General features: G+C 37.6%; 2 protein-coding genes across 5 annotated transcripts in view; both read left to right on the forward strand.

Annotated features, from left to right (window-relative positions):
* Nucleotides 1–16,358, forward strand: part of LOC127436651 (ELKS/Rab6-interacting/CAST family member 1-like) — a 300,135-nt gene extending 283,777 nt beyond the window's left edge. For both annotated transcript variants that reach the window (XM_051690929.1, XM_051690930.1), the window contains one exon: nt 9,385–16,358. In XM_051690929.1, the coding sequence (XP_051546889.1) occupies nt 9,385–9,522 (138 nt within the window). In that variant the 3' untranslated portion in view covers nt 9,523–16,358. The remainder of the gene's footprint in view (nt 1–9,384) is intronic.
* Nucleotides 16,359–22,596: 6,238 nt separating this feature from the next.
* Nucleotides 22,597–24,695, forward strand: part of LOC127436665 (protein Wnt-5b) — a 108,563-nt gene continuing 106,464 nt past the window's right edge. For 2 of the 3 annotated variants that reach the window (XM_051690954.1, XM_051690956.1), the window contains exon 1: nt 22,597–23,397. The gene's annotated coding sequence lies outside the window, so the exon portion shown is untranslated. The remainder of the gene's footprint in view (nt 23,398–24,695) is intronic. The other variant, XM_051690955.1, reaches the window with a different exon arrangement.

Consider the following 24,695-nt stretch of genomic DNA (forward strand, 5'->3'; position numbering starts at 1 on the left):
CATGATCGTTAGGAGCGACTAGGAGAGTTTGTGCTGCTCGGAGCCTGTTGAGGAATGTGGTTGTAATTTATCCGCATGCATCCTAAAAGCTCTGCAGCAATTTGGGCTGAGTCATTAAAGGGGAAAAAAACGACAACGAAAAATATCTAAGCAGCGCAAAATCAAAACTGGGCTTTCATCATTTTGTGGTGGGTGTTAACACTGAAGTTATTTTGATCTAGGTTTTTGATCACGATTGAATCCCTAACTTCACCAGCTTGACCACATATGTCGTAATAGTGCCCCTGCTGATCATTCAAAGTTGCGGGTAGGGGTGCGACTCGTGTGTCCACATTCCCCCCAGAAACTCAATTAGACTTGACTGATGGGGTGCACATATCCTGCCGCAGCTGAGGTTGGTGGGCGGTTCTAATTAGATGAGGTCTGTAGAGTTGCTTTTTATAAATGGCCACGCCCCCTCCCCCTCCCCCACTGAAGACTCCGATAGGCTAAGATCAAGCTGTATGGATAACACCATGTAGCATAGCTGCGTTTGAGTGCTTAGCTCTGAAACTGGGGCCAAAACAGGGAGATAGATGGAAGAAAAAGTGGTGTATTAAACTGCTATGATTGTTTTTGGTGCTTTAAGAAGAGGATAAGAGAGAGAAAGACAAACAGAGAGAGATCCCAGTTTAAGTGGCTCTTAGCAAAGCCGCAGAGGCTTCCTGCTCTAACGAGGAGGAAGTGGGGGAAAGAGCTCGTCATGAGCTGGACGCAATCCAAAGAGACCATTTTTGGAGATATCTGTGTGTGTCTCCTAAAAAAAGAGGGGAACCAAGTGAATGATAAGACAAGCGTCAACAGTTAAGAGAACAAAGGGAATAGTGAAGGGTTTAGTCTTGAAGACAAACCAGATTTCAGAGATATGAGCTTGTAGCATAGGCACCCAACCATGACAGTCAAGCGGGAGAAAACATCCTCTTAAAACTCTCCATTAAGAGTTCTCATTCTGAGACCAGTGTCTGCAAAGAGGGAAGATGCAAGCTTCCAAACATTTTGCCCTGCTTGGCTGCAGAATAGTATCCTGTCTGGTCTCAGTCTGGTCCACTTTACATTTAGCACTTATAACAGTTTATACTAGCCAAGAACTGCCCACTTAGACAGGAAGAGATTGTTTGATTGACATGTAAAGCGACCAACCACAGTTTGCTTTGTTTTTATGTGTCATTTCATCCTGGTCTCATGAAATTTACATGAACATGACAACATTTTTGCAATTCAAAATGTACGCGCTGTATATCACGTTTGGCTGCAGGTTTCCAGTGAAATGTCCAGCTGGGGGCGCCAAAAGCAAGTAAATGGTGTAGTATTCAGACGCGATTTTAAGGTATATTTATATTTTTTTAAAACATACCTTACTAACCTAAAACTTCTGCCTGAACCTAACCAACAGTTTTAAAATATAAGACATTAAAAAAGACATCCTTACCAAATCAATGCCTAAACTTAACCGTTAGTGTTTTAAAATATATACGAGAAGTTAAAAAAGACATCCTTACCTTAATAATGCGTAAATCTAATCGTTAGTGTTTTAAAATGCAGAAGCGAAATGAAAAAGCACATTTTCTGAAGCAAGAGCCTCACTTCGTGCCACTTCTATGACTCTGTAATATCACATGTCAGCTTGAGTTCATGACTGGACTTGGAGTGCGGCCCTCCATCTCAGAGTCCTACGCCTTATCAGGTGAGCTACTGCACAAGCTATTCCTTTTGGAATAAGTGTATATATGTAGGTGAGTCTGTAATACAAGCATTAAAATGTATTGTTTTTCAAAAGATGTGTTGAGTAAAAGTGTGTGGATATCATAAAATAGCAGGATCTTAGTAATAGAGAGAAAAATAAGTATTTATAAAGCATAATCAGCCATTAAAGTCATGACTTGAGTGAAAGTGAATAAAACGCACAGTTGTTGTAGCACCTCTAGTGTTCATTTCACCTGGAAAGTGCAGGGAATTTTACCTGGAGACACATATAACAAGTTATGCAAAAATGTATATAGAGTCACGTTTTCACTGTGAGACCAGGTTGGCCATTTAGGGGCGGGTTTTTTTTTAAAATGGCTGATGCCACAATAGATAAGCATGGGAAAAACGTATTCATATAATTGCACTGCGATGACGGTCTACAAACGGTTTTACCAAAGGTGGCCCAAAAGTGTTTTGGGAGGTTATCTTAAAGGAATGTTTCTGGTTCAATTCAAGTTAAGCTCAATCGACAGCATTTGTGGTATAACATTGATTACCACAAAAAAATTACTACTCGTCCTTCGTTTGTTTATTTAAAATGATAATAATAATAACATTTAAAAAAAATAATTGGTATATTTAGGCACTTACAATGGTAGTGAATGGGGCAATTGTTAAAATTATGTTCAAATTAATTTTGACGTACTCACTGTTTCAAAAGTATAGCCACAAGATGTAGACATTATACACGTTAATATGATTTTAGTGTGATAAAATGAGGAATTTACCAGATTACACGGTTTACCAGCTTTACGTCATCATGATAACTAAGTTATAATATTGAATGCAACTTTACACTGCTAAGATTAGTAAGAAATTTGATTGCACTAAAATCATGTTAACACATGTACTGTAATATTTGTGTTGTTTATATATACAATACGTAATGGTTATGGACTAGCCCCATTCACTTCCATAGTAAGTGCCTTACACTTGATTTTTGCTTCTTTTTTTCCTTTTTTTTTTTTTTTTATAATCGAGGGACAAGTCAATTCTTTTTTCAGGTAATGAACATTAAGCCACAAATGCTGTCAATTGAGCTCAACTTGTATTGAACTGGGAACATTATTTTTAATATGAGCTGAAGTGTCTTGGTGTTGCCATCCCCCAAAAATGATGAGGACCTTTTAATATGGTCCCGTCATACAAAGAACACTGTTTCCTGCTTAAAGAATTATTGTTTTCTTTCAAAATACTGAAGCAGCCAGTGTCACATTTAGGAAAAAGGCTGGTGTCTTTTTTTCTTTATGCAGATTTATTGAGCATGGTCTTGATTGCTTTAGCAGAGACGGTCAATTCTCCACACCACAGATCTGGCTTTACTTAACGCTCTCTCTTTCTTTCTCATTGATGGGAACTCAAAAAAATTAGTTTTTTGTCTTTCTTTTTTTTTTTTTTGTAAAAACATCTAAACATCCTTAAAATAAAAGTCTTGTTTCCAGAGAAATGTTACCAAATTTAGTGAGGTAATGAAAAATAATTTTTATTTTGTTTTTACCCCACTAGCAAATAATTTTTTCTTGTTTTAAATAAAAAATCTCACTAAAATTTGGTAGATTGTCTCTCAAATTGTCCACAGGATCTGGAGGAAGAAATGTTGTGGAGGTAAGAGTGTGTCATCCAGGGTGATGAACAGAGAGCGGATTTGCTTGAAGGGTTTGTTAGAAGGTTTGACTTTTGCCGTTTGATCTCCATGTGCCACTCCAGGCGTAAATGTGCGACGCAGGAGTCGTTGATGAAACACATCCTCTATGAGTCAATGGAAGAGCATGATCAAAACTGTCAACACAGACCAGATTTTGCAGAAACTTATGTGTGTGATGATTATTGTCTTTCTTGAATGACCCATTGCTGCCCACGTTAATGTGGCTGCTGTTTATGAAGACAGATAGATGAGATTGACCATAAACCTGCAATCACACGTGATAACAATCAATGCAATGAAAACAAACGTTAATGCACTCCTCTCTCTCATCATCTTCTCTTTCCTTCTGTTTTTGGGTCAAGGCTGTGGAAATGAGCTGGCATGGAAAAAGATAATGAGACAGATACTTCCCTTGAAAGGAGGGCTTTAAATGTTATCTTTACAGCTCTGTTTTTTCCAAGGAATTCTGTTAAACACACTCATAAAATAGGAAGTCCTGTCAATAGATCTATTATACTTTTGTCACACAGGGGAGCTTTTTTTTTTGTTGTTGTGCATCTGTCTGTGTGCACCTGCTGAAGTTTGTTCAGGGATTAGTTGGAGTAACAGTTTAAATGGAGTTTTTATTTTCTGCTTTTACGGTTTATTTTTGTTTTATGATATATTCAGATCATTTCATCATGACTAGATTCATTTTTGACAAGCAAATATTCAAACAAACCTTTCTCCTAACAGTTTCGGGGGTGACACTTTACAACATGCATTACGTGTTCTGAATAATTGAATGAGTAAATCTATGCGTTACTTTTTGAATATTCATTATAATGCCGGAGATACTCTTTAAAAAATGTAACACATTAAAATTCTATTTATTTACTGACATATAGCATGGTAAAGATTGTTCACATGATAATCAGTTAAGCTGTCTACATTGTAAGCGATGCAATGTCTTTATAGGAATATACATTAGCTGTTGCATGCAAACAATAATGGGAACACACACTTGTCCAGATCAAAAACCTAGCATTCTTGAAAAGAGTGAATTCATTTAATTTAATAATTTGACATACACAAATTGATGACAGAAAAATTATGCATTAATTTTCATAGAACATAATAACGTTACGTAATTAGTCACTTTTATTCGTGACAATAATGTATCACACTTCTTTTAAAAGTAACATTCCCCAACACTGATTCACAGTACCCTAAAATGCAGCATTATCTTCACAGCAGTGTAACAGCCTTTAAACTGTCTTCCAAACACTCACACCTGCATGCCTGCTCATACCTCCTAGCCCTGTTGCGTGCAGGCCATATATGTGGCAACATTAGCTGCCCCCTGCCCAGTCCTTCCCTCTGCTCCAGTTCTCCACTGTCTGTTTCTAATGGGGCTTACAGCGGCAGTGATCTGCCAAGCTGCGCCCTCACGCAACTCCATACATCAGCCCCTGACGAGCCTCATTAACCATCCTCTCATGACTCAGTACTCTCCTTCTCTCTCCTTCACTCGTTCATTTCCGTCATGTCTTTGCTTTTCTCCTGGCTGACTTGTCAGGCTCCAGTCTCCCAGAAGTGTCATCAGGTGACGAGGACACAATGAGAATTTGGATCAGGGTTGGTGATTTCCAGAGCTCTTATTTTATATATATATATATATATATATATATATATATATATATATATATATAATATATAATTTTTTTTTTTTTGCTTGCTGGAGTATTGTTGTTTGCTTAGCAATATGCTATCACTGTTGAAATCAGTTGTGTGTTGAGTCTCCCGTACAGGCAAAGTTTGTGCCTATTTAGACCACTCCATATTAGCCATGAGGTCTCAGGATGGTTAGGGTGCTGCCTTCTAAGGCTAAAGGCAGTGAGGCCACTTACTTGCTTTGGAAAAAAGCTTATCATTGTTTCTTGAGTGATGAATTAGCTCAACTTCTAAAAATCATAAGTCGTGATCAGTAGGTTGAATTTTCTTTAGCTAAAATCGGTCTGTGTTTACCGAAATTCAAAACACTGCCCCCAAAGCGGTAAGTGTGGTTTTTCTGGGTGTAATCTCCATGGAGGGGCACCAAAAGCAAGGTTTGAAGCAAGTTGTTTTCATCTGTACAGGCTGTAATACAGTGAAGATGAATGCATGTTTAATAACCGTATCCCCCATCCCAAATCCCAAACCTAAACCATCAGTGGAGTAAAAATGTAATCTTAGAGGGAAAAATTAAAACTCCGAATCACGCTAGTCACCGATTATGCAGTTACGCGATTACTTCCTGGTTTCAGCACAGTATCAGAACCCAGGTCTCTCACGCTGCTGACTTGATGCACATCTGGTCCATCCACAGGGGGAAGTAAACATGCTGAACAAAATGTGGCCGATCCTAGGGTGCAGGAAGGATCGGAAACAATATGCCTACCTCCCATGTGATCATCTTGTAGTGATATACATATATATATATACTGCTTAATCTGTCGTTATTGGGACATTCTGAGATTATCGGATTGGCCAATAACGATGTCCACTTTGCCGATTAACAGAAATGTCAATAGAAGTGATAGCCTTGTCAATAGATAATAAACAAATTGAAGTTTTCAAAAATGTTTTGTGAATTTTGAGTTAATATTGTATAAAATAAATGTTCATTTCTTTTCAGCAACTCTAAAGTATTCATTTCAAACCACCTTACTCTAGATATGAACTATTGAGAATAGTGCCATATTTAATTTTTGACAGGAAAGAGCGTGAGGCATTGTTCTTTTTAAATTGGTGTTGATTGCGCAGGTGATGAAAAATTTAAAAAACATATTTCCAAAAAAAAAAAAAATAATCAGTAGACAAAAATCTCCAGGAAAATACAAGTTGTGAAAATGTGATCTTTTAAACAGCTCTATACAGTGCATGCCATTTGAAGAGACTATCAGTCTATCCCTAACAGCCTCATTTTCATTCCTGTCAAAAATAAATATGGCACTACACTAAATAAGGTCAGTATTTTTAACTGAAAAAGCCATATCTGTCAACTTCTAATCATAAGCTGTTGTCTACTTTGGTCATAAAATATTAATTTCATGTGTACCCTTTTACAAAAATTAGACCAGTCAAGGACCATTTTTTTCCCTTCTTACATAACATTCTGAGTGTCATAAATGTCACTGCTTTGCGTTATGCCTGTTATGCCCGCTTAAATCCTGGCAAGGTCCTAAATCCAAAATTTGACCAGCCCCCTCCTCTCTCAGTCCTGGCTCAGAGACTTTAAGATGGAAAGATTTTCCTTGGCATATCCGTCACCTCCCCTTTCAAACCCCCTTCAGAGCCTGAGAGAGCCCAGCATAGCTTTAGCACTAGCAGTGTGGCTCATCCAGGGGGCGGGGCTTCTTTCCCCAGCCCGTTTGGGTGCGTTTTCCCCACAGTTGTGCAAACACCCATCTGACAGATCACTCTGCCTGCCCCCGGTGACCCACCGTGGCATGTTTTGTTTAATTAATTATGAAATAGTTGCACGGGCCAGGCTTACACAAAAACACACATGAAAGGGAAACACATTTTATGATGTATGAATATTACTTCCAGTTATTGTTACAGATGTCTTCTTCATTAACCTTGTTAAAGTTGCCATTCATATGTCAGGACGGCCAAAGAAAATACTTTTGTGGGTTTTTGTGAAATATTCCACTTTCTATGGGCTTTGGATCACTGGCTTTTGTTCAGATCCGAAAAGCAATTTAAAAAGCGGTGCAGTGCCATGAAACACAGATTTTCTGCAAAGGGCCAGACTGGGGACCATATTCTGGGTGCAGTGGGCTCTCAGTTAGAGTGTGTGTGTGAAAGCATAGTGAACACACTCCAAAAAAGTGTTATGTCTTGTTCTCCAGATAAAATATCTATGCATCCATATAACAAGATAAATTTACCTTAATTGCATAAGAAATTTAAACTCATTTTCAGAAAATATATATTTAGAATTAAGTTTTGTTTTTCTTACCCCATTGGTAAATTGTTTTGTTTTCTTGTTTTAAGCATTCATCTAACAGAACTTTGAGAGGTTAATGCTTAAACAAGAAACAACTTGGGCTATGGAATGGTCAAGATAAAACTTGGGCTCTGAACTGGTCTTTGAAAAATGAACTTGTTCCATGATAATTTTACTATTTTTCACTACAGTACCTTATAATGTTTTGTAGTTTTGATTTCCAAGTAGTTTATCTTGTTTAAGGATGATTTTTACAAATGTGTCTAGAACATGCACTGGTCATATTTAACCCCAAATGTATACAAAAAAATTAAAAAATAATGCAGTTCTATTTTGCATATAAAGACAATGAAGCATGCATTTAGAACCATTAAGATTTTTTGCCCTGTGACATTTTATCACTTAAGCACATTTTACCCCTCTATTCTCATTAATGTTACACCTCTGGACATTTTACTTTTACTTTTCCCATTGTTTAAATTATGATTCTTAACAGTAATTTTTACTGTATTACAGTAAAAATATAATAAATAAAAAGTTGTTTTGTAATTTTTTTTTTTTTTTAGTTAAAATCAGCAAAAATAAAAGGAAGTGCCAAGTGAGTGCTGCTATGATGTATAAATATGATTGATTGATTGATTGATTGATTGATTGATTTGTACATTGCAGTAATGACAATTGGGGGCTAAAATGTGCGTAACTGTCAAGAAAATAATATCACAGTGTTAAAAAAATCTTAATGGTCCTAAATGTAGGCTTCATTTTTTTATGCAAAATATATATTTTCATTTATTTATCTATTTATTATTATTATTGTTATTATTGTTGTTGTATTGTTTTGGGGTTACATACAAGGACATTTGGTTTCGTAAGAATCACCCTTAGATATTTTAATAAAAATTATTTTGCTGTGTAAAAGTGAATTAATAATCTATTCACATCAACTCTTCAGTTCACTTTATCAATATTTACTCTCTTCATGTTTTATTCTCTCTTAAAAAATGTGTGAATGATTAGCCCTCTTTATGAGAGTATATATAAACAAAGCCTAAATGCTGCCTACATTTACATCTGTTTTCTGTGTGCCATAGTGTGTGTTTGTGTGTGTGTGTTTTAGTTTGTTAAGAGGCACCTGCTCCTGCCATGGCAGATTTCCTGGCGTACTTGGCACTGCCAGTGTCCAGGAATCCCCCTTTCCTCCTCTCATTTTTCCACATCCCATTGCCAAACCTCTACGGAAATCATTTGGAAAAAGGATTTGAGCATTAAAGATAACCACACCTGTGATTATCGTTAGACAGAGGTGCCGTAAAATGTTAAATCCCCTCTTTAGTTTAAGTTTCTTTTAATGAGCGGAACATTAAACCTTTCGGACAAATTCCAAGGTTTGAATTTTATGTAATGATTTAAAAAGAAGTGCTTGGAGGAGGCAATTTGTTTTCAGCAGCTGTGTGCTAACGGGATTGGAGAGCGAGACAGAGACCCTCTTATTGAGGGCAAGTGGGGAAGAGGTGAGGGGTTTGCGTTTTTAAAGAGATCCGCATAAGCTCACATGTCCAGTGTTTGCGTCATCACTCTGACAGTTTTCTCATCTCTCATTCTTTGTTAGTCAGTAAGACTCCCTCCTCTATGTGCCACTCTCATAGTTCTCTGGACTCTCGCTTCCTGTCAGTTTTTGACACTTGACCTCAGAGTGGAACTAACACCTCTCAACTATGGTAAAGCAACAGCTTTCAGTGGCTTATGGCTTTCATAAAATAGCAGCAACAGCAGTATGATAAAAGAAGCCAATGTTCAATAAATAAATGTGTAATAAACAATTCTTCCACACCAAGTAATGCACCTCGTTAGCCTAACTGCAGGCTGTTCACGGTTGGCAAGCAACGTAACAAGCTATTTTACAGTGGCTTGAAACATGGCTCATCCAAGCAGATTTTAAATGTAATATAAAATAACACATTTTCTCTCTTTCATTCTGCAGCTAGAATCAGAGCTGGAGCAGTGCGAGAGGGAGAGTGCAGAACTGCAGGAATACGCAAACTCTGTCCTGCAGCAGATCGCCGACCACTGCCCCGACATCCTGGAACAGGTCGTGAACGCACTAGAAGAGTCATGCTGACAGGCCACACCACGTAGAGCCAAGCTCTGCCTCCTCCTCTCTTACTCTGTCTCTTCCTTTCTTCTACCTGTTTCTCACTTTATTTTTCAGCCTACGGATGCCAGCACAAAAACACAAACTCTCTAACTCAAATGCACCATAACAGTTCAAAGAACAGAACGAGCAAGAAGAGACACATTTACTAGACAGACTGAAGTGAAGTGCACGCTTGAATTGCTATGCCGCTTTTCAACTCCCTTCCTCTTTGCACCTTTACGATCCTGTTTATACATTGTTAACACAATGGGAAGAAGAAACCGAAGACAGCGGGGATGCAAGAAGCAGTAAAGCTCAGTATTACAAGATGTCCACCTATTTGCATTATTTTTGACATCTGTCTTCTGTCTCACAATAGCGTCCTGCAGAAGCTGGAGTTCTCTCTGTGAGGGACGGGAAATAGGCTCCTTATCTTGATATACACGATTGCCACAGAGTTTAAAAGCTGCAGATGCAGGATTTTGAAACCGTTTTTAAGCAATTTAGATATTTTTTTCCCCCTCGCATTTTTTTTGTAGATGTTATGTTACTGACGTTAAATTATGGGTCATTCGCGCAGAGCAAAACTCCTGCACTCTCGAAACCCATCTGGTTTCACTCAAAAGATTGGTTAATGCTCCAGTTGTGCCAGCAAACGGTCCTCCCGGACTTAAACATACTTTTACTATCGTAGTCAGTAGCGGGTTAAAATTACTGCAACCCCCCCACCATCTGGGAATTTACTATTGACTTGGTTACCGCCTGATTTCCTCCAAAGTCAATTCGTAAACCTTATGAAAAGGACAATATGGGTAATGTTATCCTATATGCACCTGTCACCAGGTCATAGTATTTCTTTTGCAAAAACCACAGCCTGGTTTGTGTCTTTTAAAGATGAGAGGAAGAAAATTATTTGCCTTGGAAGTTGTTGGTTTATTGCTGCTAACATTTGTCTTTGCTTGTGGCGGGTTTTGGTTTGCCCCCTTTTTTTTTTTATGTGGGCGGCTCAGCACAGGGTGTTATTATGAGCACAGATGTTGTGAAGGCAAAAATCACTGGAAAACGTCACTGGAAAATAGGAAAACAGTCACCTATCATTCATTCTACTTTTCAGAAAGTATGAGGTCCCACACTGGGATGAAAACTGGCAGTAGTTTCTCAGTTTGCTCGCTTTTCCAAAGCAAAGAGTTTGAGACTGCAGTTTTTTGATGGATAAGGTAAAATAGGACTAGTGATTTAGATGCCCTCATCTTGTAAACATCTCTCTTTAAAGGGACAGTTCAGCCAGAAATGAAAATTATGTCATCATTTAGTCACCCTCATGTCGTTCCATACCCATATGACTTTCTTGCGTAGAACACAAATGGAGATATTAGGGATTGATAGCCTCAGTCACCATTCACTTTCATTGCATCTCTTTTCCAAACAATGAAAGTGAATGGTGACTGAGGCTGTCAATCTGCCTGACTTCTCCACGCAAGACAGAAAGTCATACAGTTTGGAACAACATGGAGGTGAGCTACAAAAAAAAAAAAAAAAAAAACTCTCTCTCTCTCTCTCTATATATATATATATATATATATTATACTGTATATATTTATATTACAACATTTTCATTTTGGGGTGAACTATCCCTTTAACTCCATCTCTTGAGATTAGATGGTAGCTGATATAAGCTTGTGAGATACAATCGTTGATCCCATGCATCTTGCATATACCATCATTTTTCTTTTTCTTTTTTTCTTCTACTGGCTTCATATCATCATCTTCTAACACATATCTCAGTTAGCACAGTTTTGAGGTGTATCCCCATTCACTTTATGGTTATATGGGTCTATATCTGCAGGGCCTAAGGTGTCCATCTCTAGACCAGCCACAAAAGCGATAAGACGCAACCTCGTTCAACTCCTGATGAATGTTGTTGCTTCATCTCTCAGGTTGGCTGTTGCTTTAAAGTCCATAGTCGACTTCCCCTCCCGTTGCCCTTGTGGATGACACTGGGCGTAAAGTGCCCTCTGCTCCTCTCTCTGTTCCCTCACTCTATCTCCTCATGCCATAGTTTATGGTTCTGACCTGCTGGGCCGTGTTAGTCAGACTCCTTTCTGCATGATAAGCCAGGCAGACAAGACAAACAGCCTTGGAAATCAGCAAGAGATTGCAGCGAATAAAATCATCTCACACTCTTTCTCACACACTCCCACATCTTCATACCAGCAATCCTGATGCCCATACACACTTAGTTATGAGGGAAAACAGCATTATGATACTGGGCCAGATGTTTGCTGTACACAGATGTAACTGGCCACACAGACTCTTGAGTACTTCTATACTCATGAAGAGTTTTTGAGAATGGGTTTTTTTGAGACCGGCTCTGAGTGTGAATAATTTAGACTCACTTCTTAAAGAATAGTTGAAGTAGTATGGTGAATCTCATGAAAACATGTTCAGGTCATATTTTATCCCAAAATATAAAAAATAAGAGATTTTGTTTTGCATAAACAAAGCATGTTTAGGACCTATAAGATTTTTTGTAGTGCAGCAATATTTTCATGACAATTAAGCGCTTTTCCCCCCAAATCCGCATCTGAAGTTTTTTACAATTCCCATTGTAAAATGATATTCATATTACTGTAATACAGTAAATTCTATTGTGTAATGATAAAATAAATAGTTTACAAAGTTTTTTCTTTTTCCTTTAAACAACAAACGCTACCATGATGTATACTTTACAATTTAAGCTTAATAACCTAATCTTTTTCTTTGCATTACAGTAATTAGAATTATATTTTTGGAGTGTAGTAATGAGTTGATGTAAATGTGCTTTATTGTCATGAAAACAGTGTTACAATTCAGACAATAATTTTTCTTTCATTTTTTAGTAAATATCCTCTGTTGATTCTATTGATTTTCTTATTACTGTATTACAGTCATTTATTGTATTATAGTAAAGAAATATATATTTTTTCCATTTAAATCCGTGTAAATTAAAGGCACTGCAACAAATACTTACATAGTGTATCAATACTTTGCAATTTAAATAATAAATCATCATCTTTGCATAACAGAAATGTGAAAGAAATGTTTGTTTTTTGTTTTTTCTTATTTTAATTTTTTATTATTATTTATTTAGCTTGATTTTGGGGTTGAATATGACCCAGACATGTCTTCTACAGCTTTCGTGAGCATGAGATTCATCCAGATTTGTGAGATTCATCAAAATGCATTTAAAAGCAGAACACAATTGAAAGCTAAATTTACCGTCAAAATGTGTGGCCACTCCCTTCAAGACCATATTTGCACACTTGCGTTGCTAACAAAACACTCTTTCGCATGCCATTCTCACCCCTGGCACCATTGATCTTATCGCAGTCATCTCCGCTGCATCTCTATAAAGGATTTTATGGTTTTATGCTCCTAAATGCTGCTAATGAACTTCCTTATGAGGTCATAAATGTGACGAGCAGCTCTGTTTGGCTCTAAAAATCAAATCTGAACTGATTGATGACACCCATCCTGTTTCTCATCTCTCTCAGTCTCTTTCTGTTCGCTATCTCATGTGCACACAAACACAATTTAGCCCATCACCCGTGTATCTTTGAAATATGGAGCTCGGTTATCTGTACTGTGGCTGAATCTCTCAGCTTAGACTAAACACAGACCCCTCGCACGCACACACACTCGTTATCACAGACCCTCTCGCGATTTATGTTCTTCAGTACAGGAGCCGGGCTTTTAACGCAGCTCTCTGTGCCTCTGTTCAGCTTAGGGCACACTTGAGAATTCACAAAGAAAACAAAAAGCAAGAGTGCTGTGATAACCGTGAGCGGATCAGAGAGAGAATGGCCCAGCGCTTTGGAGAGGCTGTTTTTGTGTGTTGAGTGACTCTCTGGTATTTGTGTGATTGCTGGTTATAGACAGACCTAGTCACACAGAGGAGTATGGAAATTCCCTGCAGGCTTTGGATCACTCTGTATGTTTGGAGGCACCCCAATCTGGGTGATTCCTCTGCTTGTTTTTGAAGAACTAAAAGAGATCTATACCGGCGCAATTACGAAAGCCAAAAGAGTATTTGGTAACACTTTCTATAGAGGCTGTATATATAAAGCATTAAAATAGTATTCTAAATATATTCATAATGCCTCATAACACACTGTGTAAACTGTTTTATCTTTTCAAAAATATATTAACCATAGTTTCAATACATCATACTTGCCTATTCATGGTTACCCATAAAGACTACAGTATAATGCATTATAACAGATGACATTTGTTGTTGATCATGTCATACACATTATAATGCATTAAAACTGTGAAATATATTTATTCATAAGAGCCTAAAACCGATAAGGTGTATTATAAGGCATTATGAATAATACATTTATTTAGCGCATTACATAGGCTGAATTGTGCCACATTTTGTCCTTGAGATAATTGTCAAATTGACAGTATACTATAGTATAGACCCAATTTACCTATACTCTAATCACTATATTATCACAATCACCCTATATAATTCGCTCCTTATAATAAAATAGAAAGTGTTACTGAATATTCTCTTTTTTAGTGTAGAATTACTATTATTCTTTTCATAACATTTTCCTCTTCATTTATAGCAGAGCAGCTCATAGGATGTGGTCAGTTGACTTTCCATATTGTTTCAGGCCTTCTACATCTATCTGGCTTAGACATGTGTTCTGCATAAGTGTGAATGAGCATGAGGTGTTGCTTCATGTCCTAGTATGAACATTTATCATCCTCATTAAATTCACCAAGGCATGTCTGGAAGTAAGGAAGGAAGAAGAGAGAGAGAGAGAGAGAGAGAGAGAGTATAGCACAGACTGTAAGAGCCCAACTTCTGATGCTTTTTATTTTTTCTACTTTCTACTTTTTTTTTTTTGGCCCAGAATTTAAAATGTTCCTTATTTTGGCCTATTACAGGAGATCTTTATCATAGTGACCACCTAAATACCTAAAGACACAAGCAAGTTATGTTGTGATGTATATCCCATAATTCATAACGTTAATCAGCAATGCTTACTATTTTGTCTCTGTAGTTTTGTTGTAGGATTTATACGGATGCTCTATTAGTGTGTCCACCATTTACATGTGATCCTCTCTTACTTTTACAAAACTGTTACAACACTGCCAGAGATCGGCCCCTTTTTCATGTACGTGCATTTACAGAAATGTATATTTATATATGTTGATGCTTGGACCTATACATAGTTGAACATTTTGCACAGTGTCTGGGGGAGAGAACATATCCGTCTGAACAAAATGGCTGTCTGCCTATAAAAATAAAATAGAATTAACTAATAAAATGTTAACATTTTGTAAGAAGAAACCTTTCTAAGTGTCAAATCAAAGCTGTTAACAAAGGTTCTCAAAATTGTTACCATGTGGTTGAAAATGTACTGTTGCTATCTGCATCTTTTTCCATTTTGATTCCAACCCATCTTACCACTATTATTTTCATTGTGTTTCATTTTCAAATAGTTTTTGTTTTGCAGTCCTTGATAGTGTTTGTGATTCCAATGCAATGTTGAAAACAACGTTTTATATCACAAAAACATGAATGTCCAGTCATGGGGTTGGAGAAACTTCTTTGACTTTGCTTCAAATGAACTGAAAGATGCTAAGACCTTAACTTAAGAACTGTGATTTTAATAGCACTCTGGGTTGCTAGGCACTTGGTGTTATTTTTGGTTAGAATCATTCATTCGTTTATGGGAGATAATAACCATGTTGTGTTGACCATTTCAGTCAGAAGAACAGTATCACACAACACGAACACTCATTTGTATTCCTTAGTAATTTATCACGCAATTTAAACACAAATTTTATATGGCGTCTTAAGTAGATCAGATATTAAATTGTTTACTTATTAACTCATCTTGCGTTGTCATTATTTACCCAAACAGTGCGTCAACACGTCCAAATTGTTCATGCATTACTTCCCTCCACTTAGTTTGATGGACTGAAACTGTTTAAAGCATGAAACCACATAAAACATCCACCGAAGGATTTGGCAAGTCCACGTCGGACTTTCCGTGCCAAACGAAGCTAGTCTGCTCTCGAAAGTGCCACGAATAATAACTTGCCTGTCCTTCATCAGCAACCAAAGCCAGGTCATGTGACCTAATACTGTTTATATCGTGTTTGCTTTATATTTAAACTTTTAAAACCTTAACTGACACAATAAGAGGTCAAACCGAAAGCAGGCCTGTCATGTTCTCATCCAGCTAGTCTTATGCTAGATGGAACATTTTGAATCAGGTGCCATTAAGGATCTGAGTTGAATGAAGCAGCATTCTTTACATGGACCTAATCTTCATTTTAACTCAGATCTTTGTATGTTGTAACATAGTTGTATTCGAGACTGTTACAGAAGTTCAGATTGCCTATTTATCTGGGTCAGCCATGACAATAACAGTGTGTCAGACCTCAGTATCAACCCATCCACAGCTTTGTCTTTTAGCTCCAGCAACCCTGCCTTCTGTCACAGTAAGGGTCTTTATATTTTCTAATTATTCATGGTCTTTTTTTTTAGTAGTAAATAGAAACACTGTCAGAGAGGATTCTCACCCCATCCCCTTTTATTTAATGAAGAAAAATAAATGGAAAAATTTCAACTTTCACCCAAAGCTGGTCATCTTTTTTTGTTGATATTTTAACGCTCACAAAAACACTGCCTTATGTCCATCTGTGTGCAAAAGATAAATAAAATGATTTCTGTAAAAAGAAAATGAAAAATAGTTTAAAGGTATATTGTATTCTGCTTTTGCCTTTGTATGTATATAAACTCTATGTTATCAGCTTTTTATTCTTGGTGTCATTACTTGTGTTTGGGTGTTTTCTTACTGTCTGGTGCACTATTTTGACTTGTCATTGTTCTACTCCACAGTTCTGTTCCAAAATCTAGTGAGCTGCCTACCTAGACAACATTTTAAGGCATCATAGGCACACATTCCTGATATGTTTTAAAAGGTAAGCAGCAAAATTATGCTGCCTTCTAAGATCCCTAGTTTTGGCCAAATTCTAAGGCAGCACCATATATGCACTTTGCAGGTAAAACAATACTGGATGGGTAAAAAAAAATAATCCAGTATGGCGGAGGTGATTAAAACATTTAAAAATAACATATATGAATGTGTATTTTTATGCTTATTAGACTATTGCATCATTAGCTTAGCGACATGCTAAAGTCAAACTCTATTGGGGTCGAATCTTCACATTAGGAGCACTATTGGTGTGGCACTCAGAGTTCCAAATCACTTCAGAATATTCTATATCGGTTAGGATGCTGCATTGGAAGGCAGCTTCCTGAGTAGACAGCAGGGCAGCTCACTAGGGTTAGAAACAGTTTATGTGTTCGATTTCTCTAGAGTTCATTCTACCATTCGTAGGACTTAAATTTGTGTAGCCTGCATTGTTCCAGTGGCATCTCCAGTGTTTAGCATGGGTCTCCAGTCCTCTTCTGTATGTCTCTCCTCACCTCTTTCATATTCTGTTCTGTTGAGACAAAAAGAAGCCTGTCTGAAACGATTCCTCAACCCACAAAAAAGGATACAGATGGCCCGTTGAGAAGTCCTGGTTTCCTCCTCCAGCCTCTTTGTACAGACCCCACAGGACCAGATTTATTGCCGATTACACATCACCAGTTAGGCCACCCAGCAGAGTTCCTGTTCAAGTTTACACTCCTCACTTTACGATATACAACTTGCATGCAGTATATATCAAGTAGCGACTTAGTGAAGAACTAGAGCATGCCATGTGGGAAAGAGCCCATTGCAGACTCGCTTTAGGGAAAATCACCGGAGAGGCCTGTCATGCCAAGCCTGTGTTTGCTAAACACAGGCAATGAGAAGAATATTACCAGCATTTAAGCCACAATCTAAATGTGCAAAGCTAAGGACTTACCCTGCATGTGCTGAGGCTGGTCCAGAAAAAAAATGGCTATCAAGAGTTGGTCATTGAGAATTATTACAAACTTGTCATGAAATCAAATTACATCCAAATGGTAATTAATCTACATGCAACAGAATCCAAACCCCAAAGTCTAGCTATAAACTGCCTAAATCATCTGTATTTAGTCTTAGGGAATTTTTTATTTTCATCAAGCTCAACAGCTTTTCAGTCAGTGGGTGCATAATTCCTGGTAGTAATTTATGTTGCTTCTTAAAATTCTAAATTGAAAAACATTTTATTGATAAATACTGACTAGGCAAAATGCAGTAACTACTTATCTTGTCAAAATGTAATAATGAGCGAAATCGGGTTTCTTAGGCCTATGGTTCACAAACTTTTTGACTCCAAGGTCCCAGGTTGTCCAAGACTAAATTCACACTAAAACCAAGCAACTCTGAAGCCATTTTCATGTTTCAGTGTTGCAGTTATTGCATTTTGCATTTGTTGGGCAAAATAGATAGATTTATATATATTTTCAATACCTTTTGCAGAGTTCAGCATGCTTTGAGCAACAAAAATGCTACTTGCAGCTACGCTTCTGCAATGCAGCACTGCTCTGCTTACACGGCCGGTGCGAATACTGTAACCACTTAATATGGAGGCCGAAATAAATATACGCACCTTATGGGTGCGGTGTGAAACAGGTCTTAGGAAAAGTGAGAAATCCGTTCTGCTACATAACTCCTAAAGCAGATAGTCCTGGATAAGCAGGCCTGCCACTGATTGGCAACCATCTCCATCCCATAAAGCTCTATATCCAAACAGGAGTGGCCTGAAGAGGTCTTTCTCTGTTTAAGCATGTATATATAGAAATATTTCTTCATATGTTTTTTCAGAGGCACAGAGGATAAGAGGTCCATGTGTGGGTGTGGAAATGATGTGGTTTCAGCCATAGCGGCCAAAAGCACACTGATTGCAAAAAGTAAGAGTAGAGAGTGAAAAAAGAACAGCAAGCGCCTAAAATAAACTGCATGTCCATAGGATGGAGAGGTATGGAAAAACATCTTTTTCACATCACTGCTTTCACAAACGTCATGAAGGAAAACAAGCCTCCATCACTTACCTGAATGCAGTGCATTGTCTGGGTTTCGTGGTCAGTTGCTCTCAACAATTTGTCCGTATTACTTGGAAATGGCATTATCATAAGCAAACTTCACTTTAATGCATAGAGCTACACTTACTACGTGACTGCACATAGGGAAAGGCTGTAAGAATATGTAAAATGTAGAGAGAAAAAACGTTTTTTTGTTTTTGTTTTGTTTTTTATTAGTGAGTGGTGCTTATACATGCATAACTCACCACCACAATGCAAGAACATCCTGAATGGTTGCCAGGGCTTTGTTAGGGGGTTGCTGGGGTAGGCTGGGTGGTTTCTTACTGGCCCAAGTCAAAAGATCCCACCCCTGGTCCCTAGATACTGTATGAAACTGGTCCCTCCTTCAATTTAAGTCGTCAATTTTTTGTGTGTGTGTTTTATGCTCTGCCAGGCAAAAATCGCAAGACTGCTTAGAAAAGCAATAGCACAACATTCCTCAACAGCCGGCACAATTTGAAGCATCATTCATGACCATAGCACAGACAGTGTGGTCACACATTAAAGCTTCATACTTAAAGTCAGGGCTTTGTTGAAATCCCTAACCCTTAGTTTGAGCAATAGCAATAATGATGCTAGCCTTAGCAAGCACCACTAATGATAGATTGAATGCAACAGGAGAGTGTCTGTTCTTTTCTGCTGACACTGATCTTTCTTAGAGAACATATCAACAAATTACAGACAGACTTCCACTGGGATTTTACCTACTGTTAATCACTATGTCTAGGGCTGATCTTGCTGAAATTAACAGGCTTGAGGAGAGTTAAACAACTAATTACAAGGCCATTATTAAGCACACATGCAAGTTCAGCGCAAAAGAAGGAACCAGACATATAACAGTCATTACAAGCTCTGACAGGTTTCTGGAGGATGATCTTACCTGGAGCTTCAAACAGCAGTGGAGGAAACAGAGCAGGAGAGTATCGCTCTAAAGAATGTCTGTTTGTCCCAATCAAACACAAAGAGCAACAGACTCTTGTGCAGAGAACCAGAAAAATGTCAATGCAGTCTCTGAGAAACTGCTGAAATTAATTTATTTCAGCAAATAAGACACTCATTGCATATAGAGGTAATGAATGGAGCAATTCTAAGAAGGAAGGTTTTGGAACCATGTCAGGGCCCGAGGACTGGAGCTGGGCTTGATTATGTACAGGAGCGGGTCATGAGAGGTTTGTCAGATAAAAGCTGAAGTTCGAATGCATCACGTTTCTAGCTTGGCTTTATCGTGGCCGTTTTGACATTCTTACATTTTGCTTGCATTTGATATGGCATGGCAGACGTGAGGGAGTGGGTTCAAAGGCCTCGCATTCCCATGACAACCGCAGTGTCAGTCAGTTCCTTTGCCAATTCATATTGAAACTTTAGAAGGTCTCTTATAGTACCTTATACCATGACGCTGTTATAGGCTTGATATTGATACGTTGACAGAATGTGTTGATTACTTTTTTTTTAACAACTGCAATGTTTAGTTTTTCCAGGTCTGTTTACCAGATTGAAGTTCCAAATCTCTTTGCCAGATTATTTGTTATTTTGAGAGCAAGTCTATAAAGACAAAGACATAGGCCTAGTTCATTCGATAAAAAAATAAACTTTTGATTATTTCAGTTTCATATGCCTTCATTTTGCATTCATTTTAAAGTAATTCACCAGTCCATCATCAATTATTCATTACTTCATCCTTCAATGTTTTGACAAACCTTGATATTAAAGAAATATTCCAAGTTCAATACAAGTAAATCTCAGCACTTTGACATAGTGGTGGTTACCGCATAAATCAATTTCGCCTCGTTCCTCCTTTAAAAAAATAAAGAAAAGCATAAACCTGGGTTACAGTGAGGCACTTACAATGGAATTGAATGGGGACAATCCGTAAATGTCCAAATACTCAATGTTTCAAAAGTATAGCCACAAGACGTAAACAATATGCATCTTAACATGATTATAGTGTGATGAAATCGCTTACTAACCCCTTCTGTGTACAGTTATATCCAATTTTACTACTTTGTTGCCATGACGATATAATGCCAGAAAACCTAAAACCCTAAAATGACTGTAAAACAAGTCCTCCTCCTCTAAACAGTGCAAGTGAATGTACTCCATGTTTTGATGGTCCAAAATGCATATTTAGGGTGCATCAAAATAATCCACACGACTCCAGTCGACAAATAAAGTTCTTCTGAATGCAAAGATTGATTATTTTGAGAAACAAAACAATACTTATATACTTTTTAACTACAAATGTTCACTTCCTTACATCTCTGTGACGTGCGCTCATGAGAGGGATGAAGTAAGCTCGTTGGTAAGGTCACGCGTCATGTGGAGGAGGAGTCAGGAAGCGTGTCATTGTTTACAATACAAACTTGCACAGAGCACAGACCAAGCGCCGTTCACAAACCAAAACAGTCCAAAACAATTTCAAAACAATATAAAATAAAATAAAAAATAATTTCCAAATAATATTAATTTTAAAAAAAACCAACGTAAACAATGACGCGCTTCCTGACTCCTCCTCCACGTGACGCGTGACCTTACCAACGAGCTTACGTCATCCCTCTCATGAGCGCACGTCACAGAGATGTAAGGAAGTGAACATTTGTAGTTAAAAAGTATATAAGTATTGTTTTGTTTCTCAAAATAATCAATCGTTTGCATTCAGAAGAACTTTATTTGTCGACTGGAGTCGTGTGGATTATTTTGATGCACCCTAAATATGCATTTTGGGCCGTCAGAAAATGGAGGACATTCACTTGCATTGTTTAGAGGTGGAGGCCTGAAATGAAATCCTAAAAGACTTAAATTCTGATTTGATGAAGAAAGAAACTCAGATACATCTTGGATGGCCTGAGGGTGAGTAAATTATCAGCAAATTTTCATTTTTGGGTGAACTATTCTTTAACTTGTATTGAACCTGTAATATTCCTTTAAAAAACATTACATGTCTTTCAGTAGAGTTGGGGGAAAGGCTCAGAAAATTGAGATGTTATCAATACTTTTGTCAGAATCTTTCACGCTGTTTGCCAGCACAAAGCTCCAGATGTCAGAGGTGGGCACGCAGCGGTAGATCAGGCCCATATGTGTGGATTCAGGAGTGGAGCACTGCAATATGTGTGTTCTGGAAAAATGGAGTTGGGTCTGACCTGCTGGCCCCTCTACGCTTGTTAAACCAATATCTTCACATGTGGAAATCCGATACAGCTCTACTGCATGTTTGTCCTCTATTGTCATCTACCGTTTGTTCAGGCGGTCCATGTGTGTGTGAAGGGACTGTAGGTGCACGCCCCAGCAAAGCTCAGAGCTATTGTCGATGATAATTGTCAAATTTGTGCATTTTTAGTACTGCTGCAATCTCTGTGCAGTTATGAAACTACAGCATGAATCAAATTGTAAGAGTGCAAAGCAGTTGTTGTTTTTTTGTCATTCAAAGCCATTTTGTTGCAGTTTTATAAATCGTGCATTACTTAATAATATACAAACTTTCAATTTAACATTTTATACATTTTTTTTTTTTTTTTTTTTTTTACTTTTACCCATTTGACAAAACAGTTTTATCCAAAGCGACATGCACTGCATGCAAAATATTCTATTTATCATGTGTGCCCAGGGATTCCTGATCTAGATGTTACAAGCACCATGCTCTACCAGTTGAGCTATTATTGCATTATGTTATGTAAATTATTAACTAGAATATTGTATATAAATAAATGTTACAAAACCCTAAAGAGTTATAATTAGATTCTCAAAGTATGCCCAGGCCTGCCACAATATAAACTTCATCACTGTTATAATAGCTAATTACTACAAGTTTATTGGCTGACTAATAGGAGCAGTGGTTGGGACACTGGTCCAAGTGTTCGTTAAAAGGGAATGCGCGTTCCCGCTGGGCTGTTGGAGTACTGTGCTTTCTTTCCCTCCCCTGTTTCGAAGCTGGAGAGATAGGGAAGGCAGGCGGGCCCATTAGTAGGCAATGCACACGCTAGTCCAAACTCATTCAGTCTTTCACCCCCCCTGCCCGCGGACTGAAGCAGTCGTTAGAGTTTCATCGTCTGCTTTTAGTGCTTTCTTGTAAGCACTAGGGTTTTAAGTTAAGAACCAGTGCAGTGACACATTTTGCCTCTGGAAAGAAAAGAGAAAGGAGAAAAAAAAAGTTTGAAAAGGTTTCCAAATTTCCTGCGCAAACGGCACGAGAGGATTAAATGCGGAGGTTGGAGTTAAGAGAAAAAAAAAGTTTTGAGCGTAAAAGTTCAACAACTCTAGTTCATCAACTCTGTGAGGTGAACTGAATGATTCCAGACTCCTTTGTCCGCGACAAATTACTCTAATAAGAAGGGAAAAAAAGCTGTTTGTCGTTCCAGCTGTCTGTCGCGCGCTGCAAGCGGGGCGCGTGCCTAGAGTTTGCGCGCTTGTCAAACGATCGAACGTTTAATTGACACCTGTTGCATTGTGACGCGAGACAATGCACTGTTTCCCGGTAAGTGATTCGAACATTTAAAAAGTTTAATTCGAGTGAATTCTGTGGAACTTTTGTAGGATGGACAGCGCCGGACTGTTTGAGGAGTATGTTCTTCAGTCTGTAAGTGTTTAAAAGAGGGAGAAAACACACGGGAACTCAAGCGTCAAGTTAAATCTGTCTGAGGTGGATTTGTTACATATTTTCAGGAGTAACTCCTACTTTGTGTGCGGTTAAAAAAAGTCACCCAAAGAACATCACGTAGAGTTAGACCAGGTTCAGCTCCCAGGACTTCAGCTCTGGAACTTTAGAGAAACTTTTGGAGACCTGCGCTGAACGGAACGTCAAACAAGTAAGAATTTGTTGTTTCTATCATACATAATATCCTTGAATTATTTGTAAATGACGTTTGTTGAGAACATTTGCGCTCCTGGTAAGTTACGAACCTAGGGTTGAGACAGGAAAAAAAAAAAAAAACTTTCTGCTGGTCCGAGAAACGTATATGCTTCATATAGCCTAGCTATTCACCTCAAAGTAGTATTTACAAAAAAGTTTTTTTTTCTTTTTTTCTTTTCTTCACACAATACCTACTTATCGAGTTTTATTTAACCACTTAAATTCTCCTTATAGAGTAATCAAGCTTTTCCGCTGACTTATAGAACGCTTATGTCCCGTTAATCGTAGATGTATATTTATGTATATGTATATTTAATGACTTAATGTCGTCTTTGGTTAAAACGACTCATTCTTCGAACAGTCAATTTAAGACTGAGATACTAAAATAAACCGAATCACTCATCGGCCTTTACAGTCTCGAGGCCAGAAGATGTGGGGCAATTCTTTTCGAATTTAGGTCAAATGATTTAAATAACTTTTATCTGGATCGTGCCGGGATTTCTTCGCAAAAATACTTTGTCCTATAGTGGAGTTAAAACTGAAAAATGATTGACAGCTGGTGACTTTTGCCTCCTATATGTATGTTTTGTACGTCGTCTTGCTCGACGGATCCTAAGGTATCCATGACATTTCTGTACGCATATTTTTTTGTTGAAGTTAAAAGTTTGTATAAAAGTTTGGATAAAGGTCAACACTTTGAGAAAGTTTAGTTGCATCCACTATATGCAGCTGTGGCGTTTGCATCATCTTCACAAATATTTTTATAACATTACTTTTAATTCTTTTGCATACGAACTTAATTGAGTTTTTTTTTAAATAAAAAAAAATAAATTTGACAATCAAATATTAATAATTTCTAATGTATGGAGAAATAGTTTTGCAATATATTCTGTATTATATATATATATATATATATATATATATATATATATATATATATATATAATTATATATCACACGCACACCCACACAGTACTGTGCAAAAGTTTTAGGCACTTAAGATGTTTCACAAAAGCATTTATCTTAAGATGGTTGTTTATATCTTCAGCTTTAGTGTGTCAATAGGAAAAATACATTTTAGACTCCCAAACATTACTTTTGCAAATAGAAAAGATTAGAATAGAAGAACAGGGCGCTCTGCAAGAGATGGCATTGCCCACCACAGAGCCCCCCACTGAACATCGTGTCAGTCTGAGATTACATGAAGAGACAGTCTAAATAGATAGATCTGTGGTGAATTCTCCAAGAAGCTGG

The sequence above is a fragment of the Myxocyprinus asiaticus genome, chromosome 47 (genome assembly GCF_019703515.2).
Source record: "Myxocyprinus asiaticus isolate MX2 ecotype Aquarium Trade chromosome 47, UBuf_Myxa_2, whole genome shotgun sequence".
In the NCBI taxonomy this organism is placed as follows: domain Eukaryota; kingdom Metazoa; phylum Chordata; class Actinopteri; order Cypriniformes; family Catostomidae; genus Myxocyprinus; species Myxocyprinus asiaticus.